Genomic DNA, 14,368 nt, shown 5'->3' with positions numbered 1-14,368 from the left:
TCCTGAATGTTACTAGATTCTGAAACGTTATACTATAAATATTCTTAGATTGCAAATAACTCCGAATAGTACTACATACAGAAGATCCCTAGATTTTGAATGTTTAGATATCAAAGATCTCCAGACCCAGAAAAATCACTAGATTCTGAAATGCTATATTTCGAAAGTTACTAGGCTCCAAATAGCTTCGGCTGTAAGTAGATTTGAAAAATTCCTAGAATTTGAATGGTAAGATAGCAAAAATCTCTAGGACCAGAAATATCACTAGATTCTAAAATTTTACACTTCGAAAGTCACTGGACTCTAAGTAATTTCAATTGTAACTGGGTCCAAAAAATTTCTAGAATTTGAACGGTACGATACCAAAAATCCTTAGGACCAGAAATATCACTAGATTCTACAATTTCACACTTCGAAAGTCACTCGACTCCAAATAACTTCGATTGTAACTAGGTCCAAAAAACCCTAGAATTTGAACGGTACGATACCAAAAATCCTTAGGAGCAGAAATATCACTAGATTCTACAATTTCACACTTCGAAAGTCACTCGACTCCAAATAACTTCGATTATAACTAGATCCAAAAACCATAGAATTTGAACGGTACGATACCAAAAATCCTTAGGACCAGAAATATCACTAGATTCTACAATTTCACACTTCGAAAGTCACTCGACTCCAAATAACTTCGATTATAACTAGATCCAAAAGATCCCTAGATTCTGGATGGTACGATTCCAAAAATCCCCAGACCCTGTATTTTCACACACGTCAAAAATCCCAAGATCGAAATACCATTAGATTCTGAATTGCCATGTATCGAAATTCCCTAGATCCCAAATAGCTCCAAATGTTCCTAGATTCAGAAAATTCCCAGATATCGAATATTTATACTTCCCGATTACTCTAAGTCCCATGAAACCCTAGATATTAGCAACATGTGTTCTGAATATCCTTAGATTTCGAATAGGTTCATAAAGAGGTGATTTTTCTTTTTAACGAGATAATTCAGTAGGATAATGGTCCCAGCTGACGTAGCGGCTCATTAGCGTATGCGCACGGGCAATTACATAGTAATCAGCAAGCAAGGAATACCGAAGAAGCTTTCACTGGAAGATGCGTAGGCTTCCGGTAGCACAGTGACACCTTTTATCGGGACGTCCGATTTGAATTTATAATGGCCGAGAGTTAGCACGAGTTTCCGGTATGCAAGCGCTACAACGAATTTTAAGCGGTTGCACGCGACGACACGCGACCGATCGCTACGGTTTTTCGATGTTTGAACAGATGGCGAGATTCGGGACGGTGAGTCGGCACGTGAATCAGTATTTTCGGAGAGAGGAATTTCTTTTAGCGAAAATATGTGGATGCTCGTCAAACACGAGCCCGACTTTCCTCAAAATAAACGAAGTCGATAGCTTTCTATACGTTTGCGATAATCGTTTTTCGCGGAAGAAGCTTTTGAGCCGTTAATTTAATAAGCAATACATATCGCAGCTGGTTTAATTAGCGTCGAATGCGGATTGAACGAGATAACGCGATCGAGCGTACAAGAATTTGTTCGTACGACACTAAATTACGAGCGAGATAGATTCGCAAGAAACGTGTGGGAGACTGCTTTTCAATGGATTTTAGCATAAAATCAAAAGTGCAGATATTAAGATCAGCAACGAATGATGCAGAGCGTGGAAATATAATTAACGTTCACCGATCAGAGTTTTTAAACAATTCTTATATTTATTCATTTAGTTAAGTGCTGCGGAGACCATGTATAAGTTGATCGTATCTGGAGTGTAAATGGAAATTTCATATCCGTTATTCCCACGTGTGTCTTGTACCGTTTTATATCTGCTCGAATAAATTCTGTGAGGAATTTACACTTTGGTGCAACGTATTCTTGTTTTTGGAGGACTCTAGGAAGAAGTCAGGAAGGCTTAGAGAGATCTAGGGGGCTCTAGGTAGAACCTAGGTAAGGTTAAGGCAGGATATGTGAGGATCTAGCAAAGTGTCGGATAACTCAGGAAGTTTTAGGGATAAGGAAAATAAACCTAAGGGGAGGCTAAGAGAAATTGAAGTTAACCTATAGATAACCCACAGAAAAATCACTCAATCTAATTGTAAGGTAAACCTACGGAAAATTGAGGAACAGGACCTAAACAAATGTAGAGAGAACTCAGAAGGAACCGCAAAAAAATATCTGAGGAAGAATTCAATTAAATTCTAAGTGACTCCTAAAAACTTTAATGCTCTGAAGCACATTACAAATAGAATTAGTAAAAAAAATTAACAATATCGAATAAATAAAGATATCAGTGTCTAACAGATGATTGGGAGAATGATGAGAGTACCAGCTTCAAGTTATAATAAAAACTGTCGCTCTAAAGTTATACCGATTATATAATCCTCTGAAATACGTCATCAGAGCGTTGGAAATAATGAATTCAACGATTCGACACAAGTCGATATTGGAATATTCACGAACAATATTATTAAAGCGAGTAAGTGTACGTGGAACATGATCTGTTAAGTAATCATTCCTGTCAGCTGTAGCTCTCTAAATACGCTGAATAAATTTACTGAGATAATAAAAAATAATTCTGTTTCTCATAACAGCTAAAGACTTCTCAAGTTATAAACGCGGTGTTTGCTAGGAAATTATAAATAGGACTGAATAATCAATTCGTGGTTGGTAAGAAAAATTGAAAATTGGAATTTGAGGTAGAAAATTTTGGGGTTGGAGAGTTTGGATTTTGGGAATTTAGGGATTCGAGGGATTTTAGGGAATTTGGAGGTTTGGGGATTTGAAATATTTTGGGAAATTTAGGAAATTTAGGGATTTTGGGGAATTTAGAGATTTGGGAGAGTTGGAAGATTTGGGGGAATTTAGGAAACTAAGAGTTTTGGGCGATTTTGGGAATTTTGGAGAATTAAGAGTTTTGGGGAATTTTGGAGATTTCGGGGGTTTTGGGGATTTTTAAGATTTTGCGGATTTTGGAGATTTGAGGGATTTTTTGGGTTTTGGGGATTTTGAGGGATTTAGGGAATTTATGGAATTTGGGGGTTTGGCCGAATTTAAGGAATTTAGAGAGTTTAGGGATTTTGGGGATTTTAGAGATTTGGGGGATTTTGGGGACTTTAGAATTTTGGGGATTTAAAAATTTTTAAATTTGAGAATTTACCTATTTAAAAATTTGGAGATTTGAGAATTTGAGGATTTGAAAGTTTTAACATTTTACAATTTGCATATTTAAGTATTTGTAGATGTACAGATTTAAAGATTTGTAAATTAAAAAATTTGAAAATTTGGAAACACAAATTTCCCAATTTGAGTATCATCAAATTTTACAACACAAAAGTATATATAAACCTATATTTATATTTATATTGTTTATATTTGTTTATATTTTATAAATTACACAATATAAATATCAAAACTTGAGAATCACTAAAGCTAAAAATTACCAAACTATAAAGTATCTAGATGAAAAACTGTTCATCCGATATTTAATCTCTTAAAATGAAAATGAGTTAACTTATTGTTATTCAAAGGTAACCTGATATCGTATTCATACAAGTACAACGATGTCCAGCAAAATCTTTCGTTTAAAATTCCTGCTATTCGTATTCTAATTAGTTAACACGAATCGCGATAACGTAAGAGATTTATGAATTTCAAGCTGATCATTTCGCGGTTGAAACGCGCCGACTGAATAATGCCAGCGTTTTCATTGTATATTCATCACGGCGGACCAAGCGATTCGCGGATTATCGTTTTCGAATTTAAACTGAAATTATATTCCCATGCAATTCCTTGCAATCGAACATTCTATTGCCAGTTCCGTAAGTATTAAATTGTCCGTTTAATCGTTTCGCTTGTCTCTGCCACGGGCTTAATCGACTCGTCGCCAATCAATTTTATTTTACGGTAAATGTTGCTTGAAATAATTGGAAAATGCTTGACAAGCTCTGCATTTAACGAAAGCTTTCAATCAATGGGAAATATGGACACCAACAGATTTTCACTACTTTTGCTCATAAAAACTGATACCATGTATTACAATCTTTTAAACATTTTATTTTAAATATTTCACTTTAAACATTTTATTTTAAATATATTATTTCAAACATTTTATTTTAAACATCTTATTTTAAACATTTTATTTTAAACATTGAAATTTTCAACATTTTTAAACATTGAAATTTTCAACATTTTTAAACATTTTATTTTAAACATTTTGTTTTAGACATTTTATTTTAAACATTTTACTTTGAACATTTTATTTTAAATATTTATTTTCATCATTTTATTTCAAACATTTAAGTTTGAAACATTTTTTTAAAACATTTAAAATTAGCTATGAAAAAAAAACAATGACATTGACATAAAAATAATGACATATACAATAGTACATTGCAATTATTATTTTAGAAATTGCAATTATTATAAAGAAAAATTTGATGCACAAGTATTAACCCTCTGCAAAGGTGACTCAGACTCATTCACATTAAAACAACCATTTCAAAATACAAATTTTTTAACTATTTTTGTTTTTAATATTTTAAAAATAGTTTTCAATAGTGAAGTGATTTTTCAACAGTAATCAACTAAAAAGAATGAAATAGTAACCGCAAAAGAATTCAGTAAACTAACCTAAAAATTTTTGAGGTTAACAGCAAAAATGTCTTCCAGTGCTGAAGTTCATTTCTAAAAAATTAAAAATGTAAACATCAATATTTAAAATAATGTGCTGTCCAGAAAAGTCCTTGAAATTTTGAAAAATTAAAAAAAAAAATTTGAAATATGAAAATTGTATAAATTAATGAATGATTGAAATGTTAAAAGGAAGACAATTACAGATTATTATTCTTTGACAAATGGTCAATGAATGCAGAATTACGTTTGATTGCTGAATAATGATTTGGCAAACATCGTATCTGGTTTCTAACGTCCTCGTAACAACTACACGTCAGATTTCTGAGAACGTTAGGCTAGTTAAGAAAAACATGGAAGAAAGATACTGTTAGTAACCCTCGTTCGACTTTCGCAACACTGGAACACTTCGAATCCGACCTTCGTCTGAACTTTTAGTAAACAAGCGAAGCTAAATATCTAACACGACAATACGAATAACTGTGCCAGACTCCGTTTGAACAAAATTCCTAACATTTCAAACTTTCTTGTGTACCGTTGCCTATAGTTCACTGAATATTATTTGAACATGAAAAAATGAGGGTCTGTCGAAACAATTCTGTTAATGTCAGCGTTCTGAGAATAGTCGAGATGTTTTTGTGTGGAATAAAGTATAATAGAGGATAATAGAGTATAATACTGTAATGGTGTGATCTCGCTATATGGCCTCGTGACTGCAAAAATTTGTACATTTGTGAATTATTACATTTTGTTGTTTGACATGTTCAAGTTTGCAAATGTAAATTGGTAATTTATGAAGTTGAACATTATTGGAGTTCAAGTTCAATACATAGGCAACTATTGCATAATATGGAATTGACATAATATTTCAAACGTGGCCGGTTTTAATATTGTAGTGATTAGTTAGTTCTAATGCATTTGACAAATAAATTATAGTACAAGGGGTTGATTTCCAAATTTCTAAATCCTTAAACTCCTACATTGAAAAATTTATAAATTTTAATTTTCTAAATTCTTAGATTACTAAACTTCTAGCTTAATAAATTCCCAAATTCCTAATTCCTTAACTTCCTATATTTCTAAATTTTTAAACTTCTAAATCCCTCAAACCCTAAAGTCCTATATGCTAAATCCCAAAATCCTTAAATCCCTAAATTCCCAAACCTCAAATTCCCTAAATCCCTCAATCCCTAAATCTCTAAATCCCTATACCCCTAAATCCCCAAATCTCCAAATCCCTAAATCCTTAAATCCCTAAATCCCTAAATCCCAAAATCTCTAAATTCCCAAACCCCAAAATCCCCAAATCCCTATACCCCTAAATCCCAAAATCCCTATACCCTTAAATCCCCAAATCCCTACATCCCTAAATCCCTAAATCCCTAAATCCCTAAATCCCTAAATCCCTAAATCTCTAAATCCCCAAATCCCTATACCCCTAAACCCCTAAATCCCTAAATCCCTAAATCCCTAAATCCCAAAATCTCTAAATTCCCAAACCCCAAAATCCCCAAACCCCTATACCCCTAAATCCCTAAATCCCTATACCCTTAAATCCCCAAATCCCTAAATCCCTAAATCTCTAAATCACCAAATCCCTATACCCCTAAACCCCTAAATCCCTAAATCCCTAAATCCCTAAATCCCTAAATCCCTAAATCCCTAAATTCTTAAATCCCCAAATCCCTAAGCCCTTAAACCTCTAAGTCCAAAAGTCCCAAAATCCCTAAATTCTTGATTCCCTAAATCCATAAATTACCAACTTAAAATTTCCAATTCTCCAAATTTCTAAACCCCTCAAAAATATAAGACTTGCACTTCTCCAGTAAATATCTCATTTTATCTCGAGTCACCCTATATAAAGCAGTCTGAAGTCCAAACATGTTTTCGAGCATTTAATACAATTAAGGAGATTCCGACGGTAATGATTAATAATCGACTAGAAAATAACGTCGAGAATAGATACATTAGAGTACGAGAACACGAGATGAGATTTTTCAGGGAAAAAGGTTATCACTTACTATGTTCCGATAATGTTATAACTATGACTATCCCCTCTATTTCGGTTTGTTCAAACGGTATTTATTTCGTCGTTACTCTATTCGTACCTATCGCGGTGTACGTTGCTTACAGAAAGAACAATGTGACCCTTAATATTATGATTTTACTTTCAACAGCACTGATAAATCTATTTGCCTTCGATTATTTTTACTTTTATCGATACAGTGTTCCTGGTATCGATAAATAGCAAATAATTCTTCGAACATACGTTATCATTCTGAATAGGAAAAGTTAGATTCAATTTTGCAATTAACATCAAGTTTCCTTTTAGAATATCTAAGGATTTATATTATAAAAGTAGTATTTTTAGAAACATGGTATAATTTTGGATAAATTTTGATTAACATGAAATTTTATTATATACATAAATTTATTTTGTGTTATAGAAATGGTGCAAATTTTTTAAAACATAAAATTTTATTATGTACATAATTTTATTTTATGTTAAGGAAATGGTAAAAATGTTTAAAAACATGAAATTTTATTGTATGCTTAATAAATTTATTTTATGTTAAATATGAAATTGTGTAAATTTTTAAAAACATGAAATTTAATAGTATACTGTTACGTTCCGAACAGGAATCTTTTTCAAAATTTCCTTTGTAGTTTTGACAGACTGGATGTGTATCGATAATGCGTATTGCATTCTGGGAACACCCTGATCGAACGCAGTAACGGTCTTTCAATGTTTATTAGATAGACAATCTTTTGGCGACTAAACTATGATTGTTAATATAACACATTCCTTCCTTGAAATCAACGTGGTCCCACGGCTAAAATCTTAGATCATTTCATTTCTCCGAACCGCCGAATATAAACGGAAGTCACACTCGTGTGGTCCGATAACGCCAAGCGTTCTGGAATGTTCCTCAAGGGCCCGCGACGCAATATAAAATTGTAATAGAAATTGTCTTTGCAACACTACAAAATTATATAAATTACCCATAGTATTTCTTTATACCGTTATTATGAATACGCATTATCGATACACATCCGGTCGGTCAAAACTGTTCGGAACGTAACAATACATACATCAATTTATTTTATATTGTAAAGATGGTGGAATTTTTTAAAAAGATGAAATTTTATTGTATACCTAATAAATTTATTTCATGTTGTAGAAAGGGTACAATTTTTTAAAAACATGAAATTTAATTGTGTACATAATAAATTTATATACTGATTCAGTATAGCTGCATGTAGTATCTTATTAATAATCACACATGTAATTATTAATGTGGATTGCCACAGATGGCTGCATTCGCTGTTTTAATACATCATTGATCGCCACAGAGGAGATAGACATATGTGGTAAGACAACGCGTTGAGCGCCACAGTAGATCCAGACGTACCCAGATACAATACATACGAACTTCATGCTGTCATCTCGGTACAAACCGGTCCTTTCATTATGTCCTAACCTCGCTAAACTAAATAAATTCATTAAATGAATCCCAAAAATTCAACTACATAATTTCAATAATATTTAATAAATATTTCATAATGAAAAATTCGATCAAAGCATATTTATAATGAATCATTGAAAGAGGTATTCGAACAATATTCCATTGAATATCTATAAATCAGTGACTGTAAACAGTAACTCTAAACAGTGACTGTACCCTACATACCTTAATAAACTAAATTTTATTTAAATTATATTTTTACTCAAATTTTAAATTGCTAAATTATATTTAAAATTATTGAAACACCGATAGCAGAGTAAAGGAAAGGAAAATAAGTAAGTAGCAAGATAACTGTTCCTTTTTACAGTTACCTCATAATTCGTCCGATGTTGTCGAGATATCGTTATCACATTGAAATTCGTTCGCGCATACAATTACATATCCCACGTACGCGTTAAACTGTAGTTTTTCATTATTCCGCTATCGACGGAGAACAATGTCGCATCCTACACGAACAGCATCTTGTGTCTCAGGCGTGTCGGCCAATCGATACTCGTGCCATTGCTCCGGAAGTGATCCTTCGGAATCGAGACAGGCGGCTGAAGTGACGTCATTTCGAGCGAAATAGCAATACGAGAGAACGGGTGTTGCGTGGGTGTACGTAATGGGCTCATAGGAGCATTAAAAAAGCTTCGAGAAGGAAGCACGCTTCATAGTCAGCTAATATCGCCCATTGTCTTATATGCAAACCGGAGAAACCATTAACGCAATATTTCTTTTCGACCTTTTAAAGGTTCTGTGGGTATCTTTTCGTTGAGGACTGAGGGATGGACCGTTTTCATTTTGATTGTTTAAATACTAGCAAATATTCTTAAGTTTCCAAATTTATAAATATGCAAATTCTCAAGTCACAAGGTTTAAGTCTTTGAACCTCACATTTAATATCAAAATCATGAAACTACTCTAATCATAAAATACATAAATTTCTAAAGAGATCAGATTTCAAGATCCTCAAATCTCCAAAATTCTAAATTCAGAGATTCAACATGGGCGAATTTTTAAATCTCCAAATTTTCAAATCTCTAAATTGGTAAATTCCAAAGTCACTAGAATCTCAGAGCAACTAAATTCCTATACCTCCCTTATTTCTATAATCCACCAATTCCCAAAATTCCCAAAATCCGCAAAATCTCCAAAATCCCCAAAATCCTTAAATTCCCCCAAATCCCCAATATCCTTAATTCCCCAAATTCCCCAAAATTCCTAAAATCCCTAACATCCCCAAAGTCCCCAAAATCTCTAAAATCCCCAATATCCCCAAAACCCCCAATATCACTAAATTCTCCCAAATCCCCAAAATTCCTAAATTCTCCCAAATCCCCAAAATCTCTAAATTCTCCCAAATCCCCAAAACTCTCAAAATCCCCAAAACCCCAAAATCCCTAAATTCCCTAATTCCAAAACTAAATACCATATCCCCAAATCCCCTAGATTCCAAAATTTCTAACCAAGACCCCTAAAACCCCAAAATTCCGAAACTTCAAGTTCGTAAACTTGAAAATCTACGAAGTCTACGACGCAAGGCGTATTTTCCCTAGGGATGTGTACCACGGTCTTAGATCTTTTGCACGAGATCTTGGGGCTTGTTTCGTGAAAACGAATTTATTAGAGTTGACCGCAAAACCGAAAGCGAGCCGGTAAAACGATAGTGCTCGTATTTCGTGGAAACACGCAACGATTCGTGCAATACGTCTTCTAGAGGGGAGGGGACGAAAAAAAGGGTCACGTGTCTGACAGCACCTCTCTCGTTGCAAAGTTTCTAACCGGCAAATTAATACATTCCAGGACAGTGATTGGCCAACACCCTGGATCATGTCTGGACACCCGTTATGCTAATTTAATAAGTGTCGTTCCATATAAATTCAACGTTTTCATCTAGCGTTTTCTCGGCATTATCGACCGTCATGCTATTTCGCATGTACGTTAGAACGCGTCGCACCGAGACATTGGAGTTTAAGTAATGAAAATCCTTGCGGAATATCATCGATGAAAGTGAAACGATATTCTGACGTGTACGCATGACACTTTCATTATTTCGATTGCTGTGATACGATTTTATCACTGTACTCTGTAATCGAACGATATGTACACTTTGATCGCTTTAATTTCTTACATTATACATTCGCTTCGTGTTCGGTTAATGATGCCATTATTTTATCAGACTCTCGTACAATCGAAAGTAGGTGTGTTTGAAATATGATCCAAAGATAGAGCATGCTCGTTAGCATTGATTTGTATATGCAAAAACCTGTGATATATCGAGTAGAGGTTAAGTCAGTAAGGTTAGACTAGGATTGATTTTAAGTTAGGGTCTAGGTTAATTTAGGTTGGATCAATTTATGTTAGATTGCTTTAGGATAGGTTAGTTGTGAATAGGTTGAGTTAGATCAACGTAAAGTTACGTTAAATTTCATCAAGGTTGAGTAGAGTAAATTATATTGTCGATCAGTTAGGGATTATGGTCGGTGTCAGGGCAGTTACAGGCGAAGTTACGTCGAGATTACGTTAGAGGTTGAGTTACAACCTGTATACCATATCTAACGATCAAATTAAAGAACCATGAACTTCCTTATTTCGAGGAATTGCATAACTATCAGGCGTATTTTGAATAAGTATATCCGTGATAACTGTATAAAATTTGAATCAGATCAGCGTTCCGAAGGTCGTGCACTCCCCCCGTTAGGTTAACGACACGCTACGCTCGCTGCGGGCACCGCGCATTCGCGTTGCATTCACTTAATGCTCTATCGATATCTATATGAATCGAGAAATATTCGACAGCCCTTTTAATTTGTCGAGTTAACGACACACGTTCGATCATCGGCGCGCACTCGATGTCACGCGTGCGGATCGCCCATTATATGGGTAGAATATCGTGGGCGCACGACACGCGAGCTAACACGACCCACACAACCGTGTCAGGTTACGTAAGCTTACCTGCATCAGAGGTAGAACGTGGCCGGGATCGACGGATTTGCTCGTCTCCTTCCTCGGCGTCGGCTCGTCCTTCGTCGCGTCCCCGGAACGAATCTCCATTTCCGTTTTTTGTTCCGGTAATCGGTTCTCGGCGTTACGATTCACCTCCTCCATGATCGGGCCAACCTCTCTCGCTGATCCTCACCACTGTTCTCTCCTTCTTGCGAGGAAAGAAATCGAACCACCGCCGGTTACAAATTAAAAAAGAACGGATGATCGATCGATTCACTGAGAACGAACGTTGTCTCCGGAATGTTCTTGGTCGCGGAACTAGCACTTTTACGAGGAACGGCGTCGTAACGTACGGTCGCGTGTCACGTGGTCGGACAAGGCAGGGAAAATCGAGAAGTACGTTCGCGTCGCGCACAATCGGGGAAAAGCGGAAACGGCGAGACGCACACGCGTGTACGCGACAGTGCGTGCGTTCGGTGGTGACGATCGAAGGAAGTCGACGACGATTACGGAAAAGAACAACGAGACGACCGGCGGGATTCGACACTGCGAGGATCTCGTGCTACACGGTCCCGGCGTGATGTCGCCCCACCCGACGCGACCCGAACGCCGCGTAACTACCCCTACCACACGGCCAAGCGATCCGCGCGTCTGCCCGAATTTGCCCGAAAGCTACCGGCACCTAGAGACGTCTCTCGACAGAAACCAGCGCCACGGCCAACGCGGAAAATTCGATAACGTTTTCCTTTTCTTTCCCCGACAATTTACACCCGTTTCGTCATCGCCGATCTCGACGTATTTCCACGGAATCTCGCTCTGGACGTTGCCACGAACGCACGTGGTCGCTCGACGCGTTCGTCATCGCGCCGCTTAGCGTCGCATCGATCACCGTCCACGGACGTTTCGAATTTAATCAAATAATTTAAATGCACAGAGCGAAATAATTATATGACCACGTGCAATAGGTACGATAAATTCAAACGTTCAAATAATTGAGTTTTAATGTCCGCAGAAATTTATTCTGGACGTGCGCCGCGTCAGACATGGCTGCATCTACTGCGATCACGCGCTAACGCCTGCCATGGTGGTTGCGCTGCAATTACAGTTAGATACGGAAATAAACTTCTTACTCCTAACATCGAGTTCATTACTAAATTAAATGGAACTGAAAAATTAACTGTACTTCTGGAAATCTAGTACGTTAAATGTCACTCGGGAACATGTTAGGAATCAATACTGGCACGGCCTTAAAATATTCTGTTTTCGTACCTTTATTGGGACGTACATTCCTTTTTTTACGTATATTGTTTAAGAACGCATAATAAATTACATGTAGTAATGTTCGAATATTGCACAATTTTCCTGCTACGTGTCACATTATCTGAAAATTATAATTGTAAATTTATTTCAGGGTAAAAACAGAGCATAGATATTCGTATCATAATTACACGCGTATTATATCATAATAATTAACAAAGTGTCTTTCGAAAGATTAAGAAAATAAATGTGACATTTAATCGGTAATAATGAAACTCACCTGCAACAAGCATTGTTGCAATCAATTCCAAAAAGGATTTATCCCGCGCGGAATCTGAAAGATGACTATTTACTCAGACATTTCCAATTTTTTCCGTTTTTATTTAAACAGCTTGTCATTACCATACTAATAAAGTAAACTCTCGCTTAACTCGCATTTTTCAAAGGCTAATGCGTTTTACCTGGACAACAGCTGCGCGACTGCACTCGACTGAACGGACGAGGTAGACCCGTTAAATGCCACTGCACCTTCGCTGCATTGCGTATCAGCCGGTAACTTTTGCTCGCTTTTGCGCTGGCAATTGCATCCCGTTTCGTGTGGCACGAATATTCAGGTAGAATGAAATCCAGACGGAATCGTAGAAAGCGTTAACGAGTCTGCTCTCAGAGTTTTTATAGTCTGATGGTTTCATTGTTATATTGCCCATTTCTTCCTTATATTACACTGCAGATTTACAGTACGATTTTACTGGTTAATTTTGCTAGTTAAGATGATAATGTGGTGATACAGAGAAAGTTAATAATTAAGTTCTGTTTGCTTAAATAAAATTCAATATTTTGCAAATAGATTTGACGTTGCAGTGATTGCAAGTGGTACCTTTAAAACATTAATGTTGTTTCACAGGCGTAGCTTTAGACGGCAAACAAAATTATTTTTCGATAAGATAAAAACGCAGCTGTAAGTTTCGAAAGCGTCGTAAACACGTCACTGGTCGATGGAAATTTTTACGATCGACCAATCAGTGCAGAGGGAAAACAATATTAAGCCGCGCTGCATCGCTCCATGAAAACGTCATTTTACGGGCTGAGCGTTGTGAATCAGCATAATAAAATCGCTGCGCACGATTGTCGAATTGCAACTAGCTCGACACGTGCCCAGAAATTTAATTAACGTTTCGGTAACTCATTAACTGATGAGGGTCACTGGCGCTAGGGAAATAATTACAAAATAAAAGAACTCAACACGATAAGTAGTTCAAATTAGCTTAATGAAAAGAAAGCGTTAGCTTAGGTTCATCAAAGTTCAGATTTTTAGTGAAATTGAATTATAATTTCATCTGAAATTGAATTATAATTCTATCTAAAATCAAAGCAAAATTTACTATAACTTTGAAACGAATTAACAATTGCACAGAGGAACTTTATTCTCGGTATCGTTAATAATCCGCGTGTCTGACTAGACACGTCTGAATCTACTGTGTCTGTTTCCCAACTCGCACGCGCACGTTATTCCGTATTTATTCAAAAGTCCGCCGAAAATAAAAGAAGGAAAACAAGCTGGCAATAACGTGAACCATTAATCTCGACGAGTATCATAAATTTGATAAGAACCATATTAAGGAACGCAGCCGTTATTCGTAACCGAGTACCATAAGTTCTCGTTTGTTGTTTCGAATGTATGAAGTGGTTCGATAGCAAAACGTAAACGTACGTTTCTTTTTCGATCGTTCTATTTATATGCAATTCACTGCGAGATACTCAAGACGATTACATCATCGTAATTGAAACGACAGATTTATCCATAACATTTATTAATTATACGCTTTAATTGGCGAGATAGCTTGTTTTTCATTGATACGGTTTGAAGAATTACATCTTAAAAATATGATGGTTTATTGTATTATTTGTTAACGAGATTTCTTTTAAGTTTTTTGTTAAATTATTAAAGGGTTCTGTTATAGTCTCTTTTTTTAAGTCTGTACAGGAATTATGCACAATTTTAAGT

At 35.8% G+C, this 14,368-nt stretch overlaps 1 protein-coding gene across 1 annotated transcript in view; it reads right to left on the bottom strand.

Annotated features, from left to right (window-relative positions):
* Positions 1–11,705, bottom strand: part of LOC100876177 (terminal nucleotidyltransferase 5C) — a 150,869-nt gene extending 139,164 nt beyond the window's left edge. Inside the window, exon 1 of the mRNA XM_076533977.1 lies at positions 11,116–11,705. Within this exon, the coding sequence (XP_076390092.1) occupies positions 11,116–11,268 (153 nt within the window). The 5' untranslated portion in view covers positions 11,269–11,705. The remainder of the gene's footprint in view (positions 1–11,115) is intronic.
* Positions 11,706–14,368: the final 2,663 nt, after the last annotated feature.

This window comes from Megachile rotundata, chromosome 7 (genome assembly GCF_050947335.1).
Source record: "Megachile rotundata isolate GNS110a chromosome 7, iyMegRotu1, whole genome shotgun sequence".
NCBI lineage: Eukaryota > Metazoa > Arthropoda > Insecta > Hymenoptera > Megachilidae > Megachile > Megachile rotundata.
The sequence above is the reverse complement of the archived record's forward strand: the minus strand, read 5'-3'. Positions and strand labels throughout refer to the sequence as shown.